We start from the raw sequence: 13,782 nt of genomic DNA, 5'->3' as shown, positions 1-13,782 counted from the left end.
ATTTTTCTTTTTTTTAAGCCACTTCTAATTCCTCCGCTACTGCAAGTAACAAAAGACATTAAGGAAACTAGCAACTCCCGCTGTTACCTTTTTTCTCTTATCCTCGTCTACTCCACGTCCCTCACCTCTTCCCTTAGGTTCTTGCCGGGCAGGTCTTCTCTCTAGGCACCTCTCCGTGAGCGCCCCGCTCGGTGGAACAGGATGGCGCGGACTGAGAGTTCCCACGGGGTCCTTGGCCCGGTAGTCAAGGTGACCCGGGTGCGTCTGCGCTATAGCTAGTCTGACCCCAGCTGAGGGGTAGGAACGAACGTGAAGCGCGCTCTTGGATCCTCATCCTACCTTTTTTCTCAGGGGTGGAGACAGCGGCATTTGCCCAAAATAATGTTGGTCCGCGTAGTTGATGCTCCAAGGACCCTGAAGCCAATGGGCAGGAAATTCGAGGCAGGAAGGTGTCCAGAAACCACTGAGTGGGGCAAGGGGTGGGGTGGGGGGTCTAGTTTCCGCCTCAAGTGTTAAAGATAAATGACAGGGCTTGAGGGTTACACAACACCCCACAAGTATTGTTAACTCGACCAGAATGTCCTTAGCCCCGCTTCCAGCAGCCCCATTGTTCAGGTTGAATTTTTTCCTGAATAAATCCTTTAATATACCAGTCTTTGATAACGCCTCATAAGTCAGATGTGATGTCAAAAATGACAGCAAACGTTTGGCTCTTTACCTGTTATCACAGTTAATTGTTTAACACTAAGGAATAGGTATCCTTATTCCCATTTCATAACAAGCAAACAAAGCAACATGTCCAAAGTAACAAAGCTAGTGAGGTGACAGAGCCAGGATACAAATACATTTTATTTCTATTGTATCCTGCCTCCCTGCTTGAGTCTGGTTAATAATTACACTGTGGATTACCTCATTGGTTCAAATCTTTCGTTTGGTGGGACGCCTGGGTGGCTCAGTTGGTTAAGCAGCTGCCTTTGGCTCAGGTCATGATCCCAGTGCCCTGGGATCCAGTCCCACATCAGGCTCCTTGCTCCGGAGGGAGCCTGCTTCTCCCTCTGACTGCCTGCCACCCTGTCTGCCTGTGCTCCCTCTCGCTCTCTCGCTCTCTCTCTCTGACAAATAAATAAAATCCTAAAAAAAAATCTTTTTGGTGAAGCAAGCAGTGCTTTCTGTAGCCAAGAGAAGTAACAGTAATTCAAGGATGGTGCCCTTCTGGGCAGTTTTTCCGACCCTAAGTGTTCCAAGTTTGGGGGCACCTAAGTAGCGCAGTCTGGTAAGCATCTGCTTTTGGCTCGGTTCATGATCCCAGGGTTCTGGGCTCCAGTCCTGCATCAGACTCCCTGCTCAAGCTTCTCTCTCTCCCTCTGACCCTGCCTGCCATGAACGTTCTCTCTCTCGCTCTGCTCTCTCTCAAATAAATAAATAATCTTCCTTTTAAAAGGAAAGAAAGAAAAAGAAAGCAAGATAAGGGACAAAGAGTGCTTGTTCCTACACCAGTTTTTCTCTATACCTGCCATCTATAGTTCTCAGGTTCCCAACAAGTAACCATGTATGTTCCTCACTTTAGAGAAATAATAACACATTAGTACCTTTTGTTTTTCCAACAAGTTTCAAAGAACAGCCCTTTGGGGCATTTGGGGAATATGTAAATAAGGAACAAGAGAGTGACTGAAAATGAGAAATGCTGAAGCAAAAGGAGGCTGCTTCCACACACCAGTTGATTTGCCCATAGTTCCTTTATTGACACTTTTTCATTGTTACAAAGGGAAGGATATTGAGAATGCAGAAAGGAAAGCCATGCATACAAGGGAACATAGCAACACTTTAGGTCTCAGGAAGCAGTGAGCATCTGATGGGTCTTTGGGGAAATCGGAAAAGGGGAAATCCAATAAAGACATAACATAACTTAGAGACAAAAAGACAAAGAAATTCAACATCTTCCTGGAATCACAGTAGAGAGGCTAAGTGAGGTCTTCATTACTTTTCAGGGATCATAAAGCTCTGGGGGGAAGGAAGCAGGAAGAACTAATTCTTCAGAGAATTATTAGATTCACAGAATGAATAAGTAGAATTAGAAAGCCATGGACAGGGCGCCTGGGTGGCTCAGTGGGTTAAGCCGCTGCCTTCGGCTCAGGTCATGATCTCAGGGTCCTGGGATCGAGTCCCGCATCGGGCTCTCCGCTAAGCAGGGAGCCTGCTTCCTCCTCTCTCTCTGCCTGCCTCTCTGCCTACTTGATCTCTCTCTGTCAAATAAATAAATAAAATCTTTAAAAAAAAAAAAGAAAGAAAGAAAGACATGGACAAATAAGAGGAAGCAGCTGTGTTTAGGTTTTGGCAGGTGGGCAGGGAATAGTAATAATGCCATAAAGCAGCCATTTATTGAATCACAGCTACTGTATGCCAAAAACCATGCGAGGCTTTTAACAGAGTGATCCCTAATCATTGCAGCAACCCTATAGGGTAGGTAACGTCGTTGCCGTCATCGTCATCATCATTATTTCAGTCCTGTAGAGGAGGACACTGGACTACAGGTTAAGTAGCTTGTCCTGTCCCAGCAAGTGGCAGGGTTGGGAAAGGGACCTCAGTGTCCCAGGCTCTGAAACCAAAGTGTTTTCCACATCCTGAATTTTCCACACTACAAATTTTAAGAGGAGTTGGGTGAGGGTGACTTGGGAGTTTACAAGGTCCCAGTGAAGGTTAAAGAACAATAAGGAGATTCAGCTCTGAACAGGATAACTTCTAAATGTCACAGAATTATTGGATCTTGCCCCTAGAATTTCCAGGGAATGGAGAGAAAGTGGGAAATAAGCAGCGAAGATGGTGGGAGGTAATTTTGATTGGGGGATTTCTTTGAGAAAGGGAAATGGAAGGGAACAGTCATGCCCTACAGTGGATCCTAGACAGCAATCCGGTAGTTGGGATGGACCTGGGGCCTGACGTCGCAAACCATGCCAAGAAGTTGGGCCAGGACGCGTTCTCGGTTTCTCTGCTGAGAGCTCTGCATGCCCTGCACCTGGCGTCTTGTAGCCTGTTCCACCTCAGCCGACAGGTTCCCCTGGGAGCCCATGGCCTGGGGGGGGTTGGGAAAGGGATAGAAGAGAGAAAGGCAAAAGCAGAAACAGAGAAAGAAGGGTCCAGGCAGGTGGAGAAGATCCTGGAGCAAGGCCAGGAAGAAAAGGCCTTGTCAAAACCACCCCCATCCCATGGAAATAGCCAGACACCAAAGAAAGCAATACAATTCTCCTTCCTTTGAGACTTGACATGCAACTTCATCCTAAAACAGACTGTAAAACCCCCACCACCTCACTATACGAGACCATAAAACTCTGCCTTCCACCCCAAATGACATTATACTCCACACAGATGGTGGCAATTCCCCCCAGAAGCTGTACAAGTCTTACAAATGTCTCAGATTCTCTTCGTTATCACACTTCTTTATCAATAACATGGCCCCTGCTAATGGTCCCCTTCAGCCCTTTACCACCTTATTTTCTTGTACAGTCACCCTGTCCACACCTTATCAGATACACCCACCAACTTGCACCCTGGAGTCCCTTCTCAACTGTCCCACAACTCACCGCCTGCTGCTTGCTCTGAAATTCCTGCTCCCGCTCTCTACGGTACTGCTCCACCTCCATCTGTGCCTCCTCCTTTGCCTGCTTCAGACGCCGGGCCTTCCCTGGAAGCAGAAGAAAGTACAGAGGGTGGGGGTAGACCCCCTCACAAAACAAGATAGTAGTGGTCATTCCTTTCCAGAAAGTTTTTCTGCCTTCTCTGAGCCAACCAGGTGCTAGATTTTAACACCCACCCATTTCTTTCCTCCTAATCAGCCATCCCAGCCCCAGCTTCCTCCCCACCAACCTTGGATTTTCCCAGGGACTGGAAGGTTTATTGTCCCCCCTCCCCCGCCCCAATTTTCTTTCCAGACTCCTAAGGGAGAGTGGAGGAGACTCACTCTTTCTGGCATCTGCCACCTTCTCAGCCGCCCGCTTCTCGGCTTGCAGGAGCTGCTGGATACCCTGGGACTGACTGGCCATTTCTGTCGTTATGGCTGATGATGTTTTGGATGCTACTAAGGTACCAGATGGCTCCCCCACCCCACCCCCAACACACACACACATACACCGCCTACTTCTCTTCCACCGGCTCCTTGCTGCAGTCCTCCACTACCCCTGGGTCTTAGTGCTCCCCTTTTCTGCTCAGCCTTCCGCACCGGTGTCTCCCCCAAACTGATCCTCCGTCGATGGCTGGCCTCTTCTCCCCGGTCTACACTGGCAGTACCCAGAAAGACCACCTGGGAGCAGCAGAGACCAGGCCCAAAGCTGTCTGGCACCATCGCAGCCGGTGCAGGGTTTTCCCGGTCAGAACGTCCAGGAGTGGGGGCAGGACCAGAGAGGAGTGAGAAGGAGACGCAGAGGGACTGAAAATGGACTGAGAAAGTAAAGAAGTCAACATGTGTCGCGTATTGGAAGAAGAGGATGGTGGGTTTCCCTGAATTCTTCCTACTTCTCTTCCCCTCTTTTTTTCACTCCCTCCCGTTTCCATCTCCTTTTATGTTTCCCAAGTCTAAATTAATGCATCCATTTCGTTTGCCTTCTCCTACGGTTGTTTCATTATGTCTTTACACATGTCTTTTTTTATCTAGCCCTATTCTTGGCGTCGTCGTGGTTTTCCATTTTCACTATGACTTTTAATCCTTCTTATCTCCCCTGTTTTCTCTCTTGCCATCTACTTTCTCTGAACCATCTCCTCTCTCTTCCCGGTTGGGGGAGGAGAGAACAAATCTTTAAATCGGCCTTTTTACTCTCCCATGCTGGTCTCCTTTTCCTCGTTTGTCGTCCAGTCTTCCGGTTTCAGGCGGATCCTTTATCTTAAGTTCCCAAGTTCCCCACCCGAGACCCGACTGAGGAAACACACACAACTCGCTCTCTCGGAGAGAGAGACGACATCCGGTAACGAGTTCATTTCCGCCTTTTACCTGCGTCTCGGCTTGCGCCATTTCCGCCAGCCTAGAGTGTCCCCGCCCTTCCCGCCTCCCTTCCTCGCAGCGTTTTAAACACAGGCCTCGGGCCTACAGCTTTGGGGTTACTTAGGGGGGCGGGGGGGGGCAGGTCTGATGAGTAACCCCTCCCCCCAGTTCCCAGAGGGAGAAGCCTCCACATCTGTCTGCCGGGTACATCATACTCCGTTTCTAGATTATTATTTGAAATTATCTGTGACTTTTAAATTCAGATTTCTGTTGATAAATATTTTCCCCATCATTCTTTGTCTTTTTCAAAGTCTCCTATTAAAAATTATCTGGGCTAATGAACCTCAAAGCAATTACCCTTTTCTCAAATTTTACGTTAAAAAATGTGACCCAAGCCCTCTTCAAAATTTTTTTCAAACCTAGCATCTGGCTGAGGGATGAGAGTTAGGAGAGACCTCATCTCTTGCGGAAGATGTAGGAAGAAGGGGGGCCGAAGGGAGGAACAAGAGGGGATGTCAGGGGCGGCGGAGGAGGGACCAGGCCAGGCTGGGGCCCTGACAGCTGCCTTTTTTTCCTTCTTCCTTAGCCCAAGACTTCCATGGCCTCCACTACCCGCCGCCAACGCCGAGAACGCCGCTTCCGTCGTTACTTGTCTGCAGGACGGCTGGTCCGGGCCCAGGCCCTCCTCCAGCGACACCCAGGCCTCGATGTAGACGCTGGGCAGCCCCCACCACTGCACCGGGCCTGTGCCCGCCACGATGCCCCCGCCCTGTGCCTGCTGCTTCGGCTTGGGGCTGACCCTGCCCACCAGGACCGCCACGGGGACACGGCGCTGCACGCTGCTGCCCGCCAGGGCCCTGATGGTGAGTTTTCCTGGTGGGGAATAAGGTCGTGAGCCACTGACTGACCGCAAATGAGATGAAGACCAGCAGCTGAAAAATAGGCTAGTTGTGCCTGGGATGGTAGTTGACCCCGTTGGCATTTGTGACTTTATATTACTGAGCTACCATTGTCTGAAGAACCCAACATTCTCAAAACAGCAGCTTCAAATTTCACAACTTATAAGGTTATAGCTCCTTTGTCTCTTGACTGGTTGTTTGCCTGCAGTGCAAAAAGTAAGATAGAGTTTAGGTTCTGCAGTTCCATTGCCTGGGTTCAGATCCCTGTGCCACACTTAACAGCTGTGTATTCTTGGGCTATTTACTAAACTTCCCTGAAGCTTAGTTTGCCCTGTGCAGAATTAAATAACAACAGTTCTCACTATGTCCCAGCACTTCTCACAAAACAGCCCAGTTAATCCTCATAACAATAAGTACTAATATTATCCCCTGTTTCTCAGATGAGGAATTAGAATCCAGGCAGCCTAGCTAAATCATCTGTGCTCTTAACAACTGTCTTACCCTGTGTGATACATTACAGAATTACACAGTGATAGCACCCATGTTCAAAACACCCATGCTGTATCATATATTTTTATGACACACTATGTAATTAGAGCACCTGGCATGTGATTAGCACACAGTAGATGTTGGCCAGTAGTGTTCCTGTTATCAACAGATCCGTCCGTACTCCCTTCACCGTCCTCTCTGCAACTCAAAAACACTAAGACCCAAACATTTTTCACCAGACTCGTTTGGTGAGAAAAACTAACCTGAACTAAAGCGAGACTATCTGTGAGTCTTTTTCATCCTACAGATGTCAATGTTCATACATTTCTCCACAGAAACATTCACGTGTTTGATTATTGGAGCGGCCCAGGCCCTCCCCAGCTACTGAATATACATTGTATGTACTTTCAGATCAGATCTACCAAATCCCAAAAACATCTGAGTTCTGAAAAACCTTTGACACAGGGTCAGATGGGGACCTATTGACAATGGACACAGCTCTGTAGAGGTAGCAGCCCTTAGGAAAATAAAACCCTCTGGCAATTTTCCCCTGCTAGAGATTTTCCTTCTAAAGTAAGAACAGTAGAGGAAAATCCCTAGATTGGGATGAAAAACCCAATTTGATTGCTACTATTACCATCTTCTAGCTCCCCAGCAGAAACCCCTCTCACCCCCAAAACTTTCCCCAGAGAGGGGGAAAAAAAAAAAAAAAAACACTTTTCTTTAATTTCCTTTAATATAGTAAGATAGGCTGGCATATTCAGATTTTTTAAAAACCAAAACTTAAAACGAGGAGGTTTGCAAAATGTAGGCATCTAATTTGACAGCTGACATTAAACATGGCAAGAGAGCAGAGAACCCTGTGGCAGATTCCAGACCTCCTCCAAGTTCAGACTCTACCACCTACAGGCTGTGTACCAGGGACATGCAGCTTAACTTCCATGAGCCCAATTTTAATCCCTTTTTTTAATTATTATTTTTTATTTTTTAACTTGCCTCTCTAAATAGAAGTTGTGACAAGTAAATGAGGCAAGCACTTGGTACAGGTTTGGCACCCACCAGATGAAAAGTATTGTTATTTTTATTCTTATACTACCCAATTATGGTTTTTGAGGAATAAAAATCTCTCTCATTGTAGGATCTTCCTTCATTTTATTGACATCTAAGAAGCGTATGAGATCGATACTATTATCCAATTACAGATGAGGAAATTAGGGTCTTGAAGGTTCAGGAACTTCCTGAAATATCCTGGCCAACAGGTTGTCTTCCTAAGGGGGGGCCTGTCCTCAGTTCCCAACCAAGTCCTGGTATCTTCTCAGGCCTTGCTGCTTCTGTTCCCTGACAGCCCTGCCACCAGGTGGCCTTATGGCTCTTCGGTAGAGGGGCCCATCTCATTAAGTTTGGAGCTGCTTTAGAGACCATTAGGTCTTAAAATGCAAATACGTTCTTTGAACAGATGAAATGACCCAGGTTCCCCTAAGGAAAGGGAGGTTTCCCCCTTTCCCAAGTTCCTGCTGGATTGACTGGGCTATGTGGTCACAACCAATGAGATGCCAATGAATGGCTTTCGGTAACTTCCTTTTGGGACCTGTCACCTCCTGGGGAAGTGGTCTTAGGTGTCGAAGACCCTCATATAAATATACCTTAGTCAGACAATAACCATTCTCTACACACAAGAACTAGTGAACACTAAGAAAAAATAGGTCATTTTCTCACAGTCTTTGCAAAAAGAAGAAAGTCCAAAGGCAGCCAGGTATTTTTTTTTTTTAATGTCACATTGAGTGCACTTCTGCTCTGTGCCAGCACAGTACCAGACCTCTACCACCCGCTACTCACTTTGAGCTGCACAGTAGGAGTAAGCTGTGGCCCTGTTTTGCAGATAGCTGAGCTGTCTGATTTATGTTCCGTTTGCCTTTACAGCCTTTCCTACCATAGCACAACCACAAACCTGCAGCTCCAGCTACGTAGCTCTGTCTTCAGTGACCCCAAATGTGTTTTTCACAAGACTGCCTGTCTCTTTTTTTGCCTTCCCATCCACCTGATTTTTACTTTGCTAAGTTATCCTCCCTTCCCAGCCCAACATAAGCCCTGCCTCCTCCTTGAAGCCCTCCTTGACACCCCCGTTACCTTTTCTTCCTCCATGCCTCAGTCAATCATCACTCAATATAAGCTTCCAATATTGGGGTCTTTCAAAAATGTGTTGTGCCAGTTAGTGTGAACATCCCTTTAAGGTAGAAATCACATCTCAAAATGGAGAGGGGAAGAGCAGTGCTTCTGTCACTAAGGCAAAGTACATGTTTACTTCAGATTTTTTTATACATATTTTTCCTAATATAAAAGTACACCGTACTAATTAAAGAGCACTGGGAAGTCTATCTGTACTGCTAAATTGATGATAAAGGTGACATTTCAAATCACCAGAGGGCAGCGAGCTATTTAATAAACAACCTTGAAGTATTTGGCCCATCTGAGGAACAGTCCTACTGACTCAGAAGTACAGCTGCTTAAAGATCTAAGTGTGACAGGAAGGGTTTGTACCAAATTCATGGGAGGAGTTTCCTCTGGGGAGGGGAATAAAATTTAGAAGACAGCATCAGAGAAATCTTTAGTTTTATCTATGATAGTTTATCTCTTGAAGACAAAATAATGTTGCAAAAATTACAAAACAGTAACATACCTGGGAGGAATACACTGCTTATTGTACTATACTTTCTACATTTTTTAAAAGACTTTATTTATTTATCTGAAAAAGAGCACAAGCAGGGGGAGCAGTTGGCAGAGGGAGAAGCAGGCTCCCCACTGAGCAGGGAGCCCTATATAGGGCTTGACCCCAGGACCACGATCTAAGCATAAGGCAGATGCTTAACCAACTGAGCCACCCAGGCACCCCTACATTTTTTTAGATAAATAAAAAGATAGTAGAGGGGCGCCTGGGTGGCTCAGTGGGTTAAAGCCTCTGCCTTCGGCTCAGGTCATGATCCCAGGGTCCTGGGATCGAGTCTCACATCAGGCTCTCTGCTCAGCGGGGAGCCTGCTTCTCCCTCTCTGCCTACTGTGATCTCTGTCAAATAAATAAATAAAATCTTTAAAAAAAAAAAAAAAGATAGAAAAAAACCACAAGAGGATATTTTTATAATCTTAGAGGGGAGAAAGCCTTTCTAAGGATGCAGTAAAGCCAAAGGCTATAAAAGAAAATATTGATATGGATTTAACTACATAAAAACTTTTCAAAGATGGGAGAAATTATTTACAAATACTCGACACAGGGGGTGATATCTATGATATATAAATAATTCTCATGTCTACATATATAATATCTAGGAGAAAAGTAGTCAGAGAATATGAACAGGTCATTCACAAATGAAGTAAAGAGCCAGGGGCGCCTGGCTGGCGCAGTCACCAGAGCTTGTGACTCTTATCTCAGGGACGTGAATAGAGATTACTTAAAAATAAAATCTTTTAAAAAAAGAAAAAGCCAAAGAACATATAAAGTACAGTAAACTTCATCAATAAGATCATTTTTTTCATATATCAAATGAGCAAAATTAAAAGGGTTGGTTGATGATACTCAGTCTTGGTAAAGGACAACACAGGCATTCTTATATTCTCTGTAGGAGTATATGTTGGCACAAATTTGAGAGCAGTTTGGTAAAATCACTCATGTCCTTTGACTCAGAAATTCCACTTCTGATAATCTACCCCACAGAAATACTGTAAGGAGTCTACAAATACTGTAAGGAGTCTACAAAGACAAATGTGGGAGGCCGAACATTTTTGGAAACAAAGTCTATTGACTGGGCGTGGGGAGATGTTTGTTTCATACACATCGCGGAACACTACATGGTCATAAAAATGAATGAGGTGGACTGTGTACACTCCTGTGGAAAAGTATGAATGAGATGGTAGGTGAAGAAAGCAAGTTGCCAAACAAAACATATAGCATGATGACATATCTCTGAAAAAAAGTCATCCTGTGTATGCATTTGTACCCAGACAGGACCGGAAGGGACCAAGGCAAACTGTTAACAGTGATTAAATGTATTCTTCGTTCTTTAAAAAGAAAATTTTCTCATTAGTTATATCCCTTTCATATTGAAACATTAAGCAGGGGTGCCTGGGTGGCTTAGTCAAGCATCTGCCTTCAGCTCAGGTCATGATCCCAGGGTCCTGGGAGGGAGCCCCACATCAGGCTCCCTGTTCAGTGGGAAGCCTGCTTCTCCCTGTCCCACTCCCCCTGCTCGTGTTCCCTCTCTTGCTGTCTCTCTCTGCCAAGTAAATAATAAAATATTTTTTAAAATTTTTAAATAAAATATTAACCAAATAAGATTGGAGGACAGCCATCCATAGTCCTACCACCCAGAGACTAAGGTTTTTACATATTTTTTTCTAGTCTGTTTTTTTTTTTTTTGCAACCCATAGAATTTGGTCTCTTTTTTTACACAGTTGTGGTTGAATCCTACGTATAGTTTCATAGCCAGCTTTTTCCACACACGAACATTTTTAGGGGTTATTGAATATTCTGTACCATATTACTTACCATGTTTTTTGTTTTTGTTTTTTTTGGTTTTTTTAAAGATTTTTTATTTATTTATTTGACAGAGAGAGGTCACAAGTAGGCAGAGAGGCAGGCAGAGAGAGAGGAGGAAGCAGGCTCCCTGCTGAGCAGAGAGCCCGATGCGGGACTCGATCCCAGGACCCCAAGTTCATAACCCGAGTCGAAGGCAGCGGCTCAACCCACCGAGCCACCCAGGCACCCCTACTTACCATGTTTTATAGTCCTTAAAATCCATGAATTTAAAAACCTGTGCAAGCCTGAACACACACCTATCCTCGTACCTGCTGTGAACTGTAGTGGGGAGTAAGTAGTTGAAAGACCGGACTAGGTATTTGCTGGGTGGGACAGTTAGAGAGGGCTGGTGACAGGTCACATCAGTGGTAAAGAGAAGTAGCCCCTCCTCCTCTCATCCTGATGGGGTTTAAGCTGGGCAGCACGCAAGTGTACCAAGAGATGATGGGTGGGGGGCGATGGGCCTTGCCCAGCCAAGGTGGGCCCATTGTGTTATCCTACCTTCCTACCTTCCTGGCAGTGACAGGATAACCCTTCCCTTGTCCCATCCTTTTGCCAGGTGGCCAGTACTTGGCAGCACCACAAAGTAAAGATTTAAGGACTGGCCGCCCATTTCCTCCTGCCCTAAGGAGAGAAAGTAGGTCCACAGGAAGGGAGGGTGCCTCACTCACCTTCCTCTGTCCCAGGAGTGAAAGAGGTGCTTGGTGGCCATAGGGGGTGGGCTGGGCCAGGGGTAGAGTGCCAGGCTGGCCGTAAAGTGGGCAGCATGGCCTTCATCTGATGCTAGAGTGGATGCAGTGAGGTGAGGGCTCAGCAAAGAGGAGAGTTCAGGAACATCAGTCCTTTTTATCACTACCCTCCTGTCAGCCAGCACCTGGGTGGGACCCTCTCTCTCAGCCCCTTTCTCCTGCCCTAGATCAGTAGTCAATTTGGAAAGAGTTTGCTTTGCTGCGGAGAACATATCTGTGGCTTAACTTGTTGCTGGTGTAGACCCTCTACCTCCCCACCCCTCTCCCAGAATGCACTGTATGAGGTTGACTGAGAGAAATTCCCCTCCCTGAAAACATTTATTTTACTCAGTTTATTGAAAAGTGATATGAAATGGTTCCTGTTCTTTATTTATATATTTATAATGTTGCAGAGTAAAATGTTCAGTTACTTTACCAGTCTGAAGTACAGCTTTGGGTCAGAAACACACAGTAAGAGTTGTAAAGTGACAATATTTTCAAGCCAAAAATGAAATACATAGTTAGAGGTTTTTGACATTGCCCAGCGTGTCTGGAGGCAGGCTGGAAAATGTGATTTAACACAGTAGAACTCCTAGGATACTAAAATAGTTTGTAGGGCCTCGGATCAGATTATTTTCAACTACCACGCTTCTCACGCATGTGGTAAGCTATCAGTAAATATTTGTCAGTGACAGTGATTTCCTAATACCCAGGAGGCTTCTGTGTGGGCAACCATTTCCATTGCTGTAGGACCAAGGGAATGAGTGACCAGCAGGATTCAAGATGGCAGCCGTGTCAAGGAATGGGAGTCCCAGCTAACTTCTGCTCACTGCTCTCCCACCAACAGCCTACACGGACTTCTTCCTGCCACTACTGAGTCGCTGCCCTTCTGCTATGGGAATAAAGAATAAGGATGGGGAGACCCCTGGGCAAATTTTGGGCTGGGGACCCCCCTGGGATTCTGCTGAAGAGGAGGAGGAAGACGAGGCCTCTAAGGAGCAGGAATGGAGGCAGAAGCTGCAGGGAGAGCTGGAGGATGAGTGGCAAGAGGTCATTGGGAGATTTGAAGGTGAGGAATCCATTCCCATCCACAGCTGCCCTTCTTCCCCTTGACTGCTTTTCTGTACCCACTGCATGCATGTTCCTGCTGGCCTTCTGTACCCCCTTCCTCTATACTGCCCTCCCTCTTGACTGTCACCTCCTCAACAGCATTTCCCAGCCACCCCCATCCTGCCCTCCCAAACAGATGATGCCTCCCATGAGACCCAGGAGCCGGAGTCCTTCTCAGCCTGGTCAGAGCGCCTGGCCCGGGAGCATGCACAGAAGCACCAGCAGCAACAGCAAGAGGCAGAGGGAGCCTGCCGACCCCCACGGGCTGAGGGCTCCAGTCACAGCTGGCAACAGCAGGAGGAGGAGCAGCGGCTCTTCCGAGAGCGAGCCCGGGCCAAGGAGGAAGAACTGCGTGAGAGCCAAGCAAAGAGGGCACAGGAGGCTCGTGGGGACCGAGGGCCAGAGCCAGCCAGGGTTGGGCCCAGGGCAGAACACCCAAGAGGAGCAGGGAGGGGTAGCCTCTGGCGCTTTGGCGATGTGCCCTGGCCTTGCCCTGGAGGAGGGGACCCAGAGGCCATGGCCGCAGCCCTGGTGGCCAGGGGCCCCCCCTTGGAGGAGCAGGGGGCCCTGAGAAGGTACTTGAGGGTCCAGCAGATCCGCTGGCACCCTGACCGCTTCCTGCAGCGATTCCGAAGCCAGATTGAGACCTGGGAGCTGGGCCGCGTGATGGGGGCTGTGACGGCCCTTTCTCAAGCCCTGAACCGCCATGCAGAGGCCCTCAAGTGACCCCAGAGAAAGAGTGAGAAACTGCAGGGAATGCATCCTTAGAGGCAGGGCAGTAGTGAGGGGAAGGTCAGGTATGGGGACGATGAGGAAGAGGCTGATGCTACGCAGCAAAGGATATGGGGTGGGAGCGAAACTTGTAACGAGTGGGAGTGGGGAGGATATGGGCCACCACCACTGCTCCTTGACTCCTCCATTTCCTAATAAGACCTGGTTCCACATCTCACTCCTGGTGTCTCCTCTGCCTTTTTCCATTGCTGTGGTTTTCATCATACATGACATCTCCTTTCCCACCCC

At 47.2% G+C, this 13,782-nt stretch overlaps 2 protein-coding genes across 7 annotated transcripts; one reads left to right on the top strand and one right to left on the bottom strand.

Annotated features, from left to right (window-relative positions):
- Positions 1 to 1,717: 1,717 nt before the first annotated feature.
- Positions 1,718 to 4,264, bottom strand: ATP6V1G2 (ATPase H+ transporting V1 subunit G2). Of its 3 annotated transcripts, none has more exons than XM_004781010.3 (3): positions 4,133 to 4,264; positions 3,579 to 3,679; positions 1,718 to 3,070 (listed from the first exon to the last, which is right to left on the bottom strand). In XM_004781010.3, the coding sequence occupies exons 2-3, from the start codon at positions 3,636 to 3,638 to the stop codon at positions 2,897 to 2,899; spliced, it is 234 nt and encodes a 77-aa protein (XP_004781067.1). In that variant the 5' UTR covers positions 3,639 to 3,679; positions 4,133 to 4,264; the 3' UTR covers positions 1,718 to 2,896. The 3 variants fall into 3 exon arrangements, with proteins under 3 accessions (XP_004781067.1, XP_004781064.2, XP_004781065.2); XM_004781007.3 differs by lacking the exon at positions 4,133 to 4,264 and adding an exon at positions 3,956 to 4,117 and having other exon boundaries at positions 1,718 to 3,154; XM_004781008.3 differs by lacking the exon at positions 4,133 to 4,264 and adding an exon at positions 3,956 to 4,117.
- Positions 4,265 to 4,333: 69 nt separating this feature from the next.
- On the top strand, positions 4,334 to 13,711 carry NFKBIL1 (NFKB inhibitor like 1). Of its 4 annotated transcripts, none has more exons than XM_045065163.1 (5): positions 4,352 to 4,481; positions 4,844 to 4,952; positions 5,556 to 5,832; positions 12,500 to 12,721; positions 12,899 to 13,711. In XM_045065163.1, exons 3-5 carry the CDS (start codon positions 5,568 to 5,570, stop codon positions 13,486 to 13,488), a joined length of 1,077 nt encoding a protein of 358 aa, XP_044921098.1. In that variant the 5' UTR covers positions 4,352 to 4,481; positions 4,844 to 4,952; positions 5,556 to 5,567; the 3' UTR covers positions 13,489 to 13,711. The 4 variants fall into 4 exon arrangements, with proteins under 4 accessions (XP_004781069.1, XP_044921098.1, XP_044921099.1 ...); XM_045065164.1 differs by having other exon boundaries at positions 4,355 to 4,481; positions 4,877 to 4,952; XM_004781012.3 differs by lacking the exon at positions 4,844 to 4,952 and having other exon boundaries at positions 4,334 to 4,481.
- The last annotated feature ends 71 nt before the right edge of the window (positions 13,712 to 13,782 follow it).

This window comes from Mustela putorius, unplaced genomic scaffold (assembly GCF_011764305.1).
Source record: "Mustela putorius furo isolate JIRA1106 unplaced genomic scaffold, ASM1176430v1.1 tig00003856_pilon_pilon_pilon, whole genome shotgun sequence".
NCBI lineage: Eukaryota > Metazoa > Chordata > Mammalia > Carnivora > Mustelidae > Mustela > Mustela putorius.
Note: the sequence above shows the minus strand (reverse complement) of the source record. Positions and strands in the feature narration are given on the sequence as shown.

What these genes read in the sequence shown, in the direction of transcription:
- ATP6V1G2 (XM_004781007.3), bottom strand. Translation starts at nt 4,037, where the DNA reads ATGGCCAGTCAGTCCCAGGGTATCCAGCAGCTCCTGCAAGCCGAGAAG. An exon ending in GGTGGCAGATGCCAGAAAGA is followed by an intron (nt 3,680 to 3,955) that starts GTGAGTCTCCTC and finishes TTCTGCTTCCAG; the next exon opens with GGAAGGCCCGGCGTCTGAAG. An exon ending in TTCAGAGCAAGCAGCAGGCG is followed by an intron (nt 3,155 to 3,578) that starts GTGAGTTGTGGG and finishes GCCTTGCTCCAG; the next exon opens with GATCTTCTCCACCTGCCTGG.
- NFKBIL1 (XM_004781011.3), top strand. Translation starts at nt 5,117, where the DNA reads ATGAGTAACCCCTCCCCCCAGTTCCCAGAGGGAGAAGCCTCCACATCT. An exon ending in TGCCCGCCAGGGCCCTGATG is followed by an intron (nt 5,833 to 12,499) that starts GTGAGTTTTCCT and finishes TCCCACCAACAG; the next exon opens with CCTACACGGACTTCTTCCTG. An exon ending in GGTCATTGGGAGATTTGAAG is followed by an intron (nt 12,722 to 12,898) that starts GTGAGGAATCCA and finishes CCTCCCAAACAG; the next exon opens with ATGATGCCTCCCATGAGACC.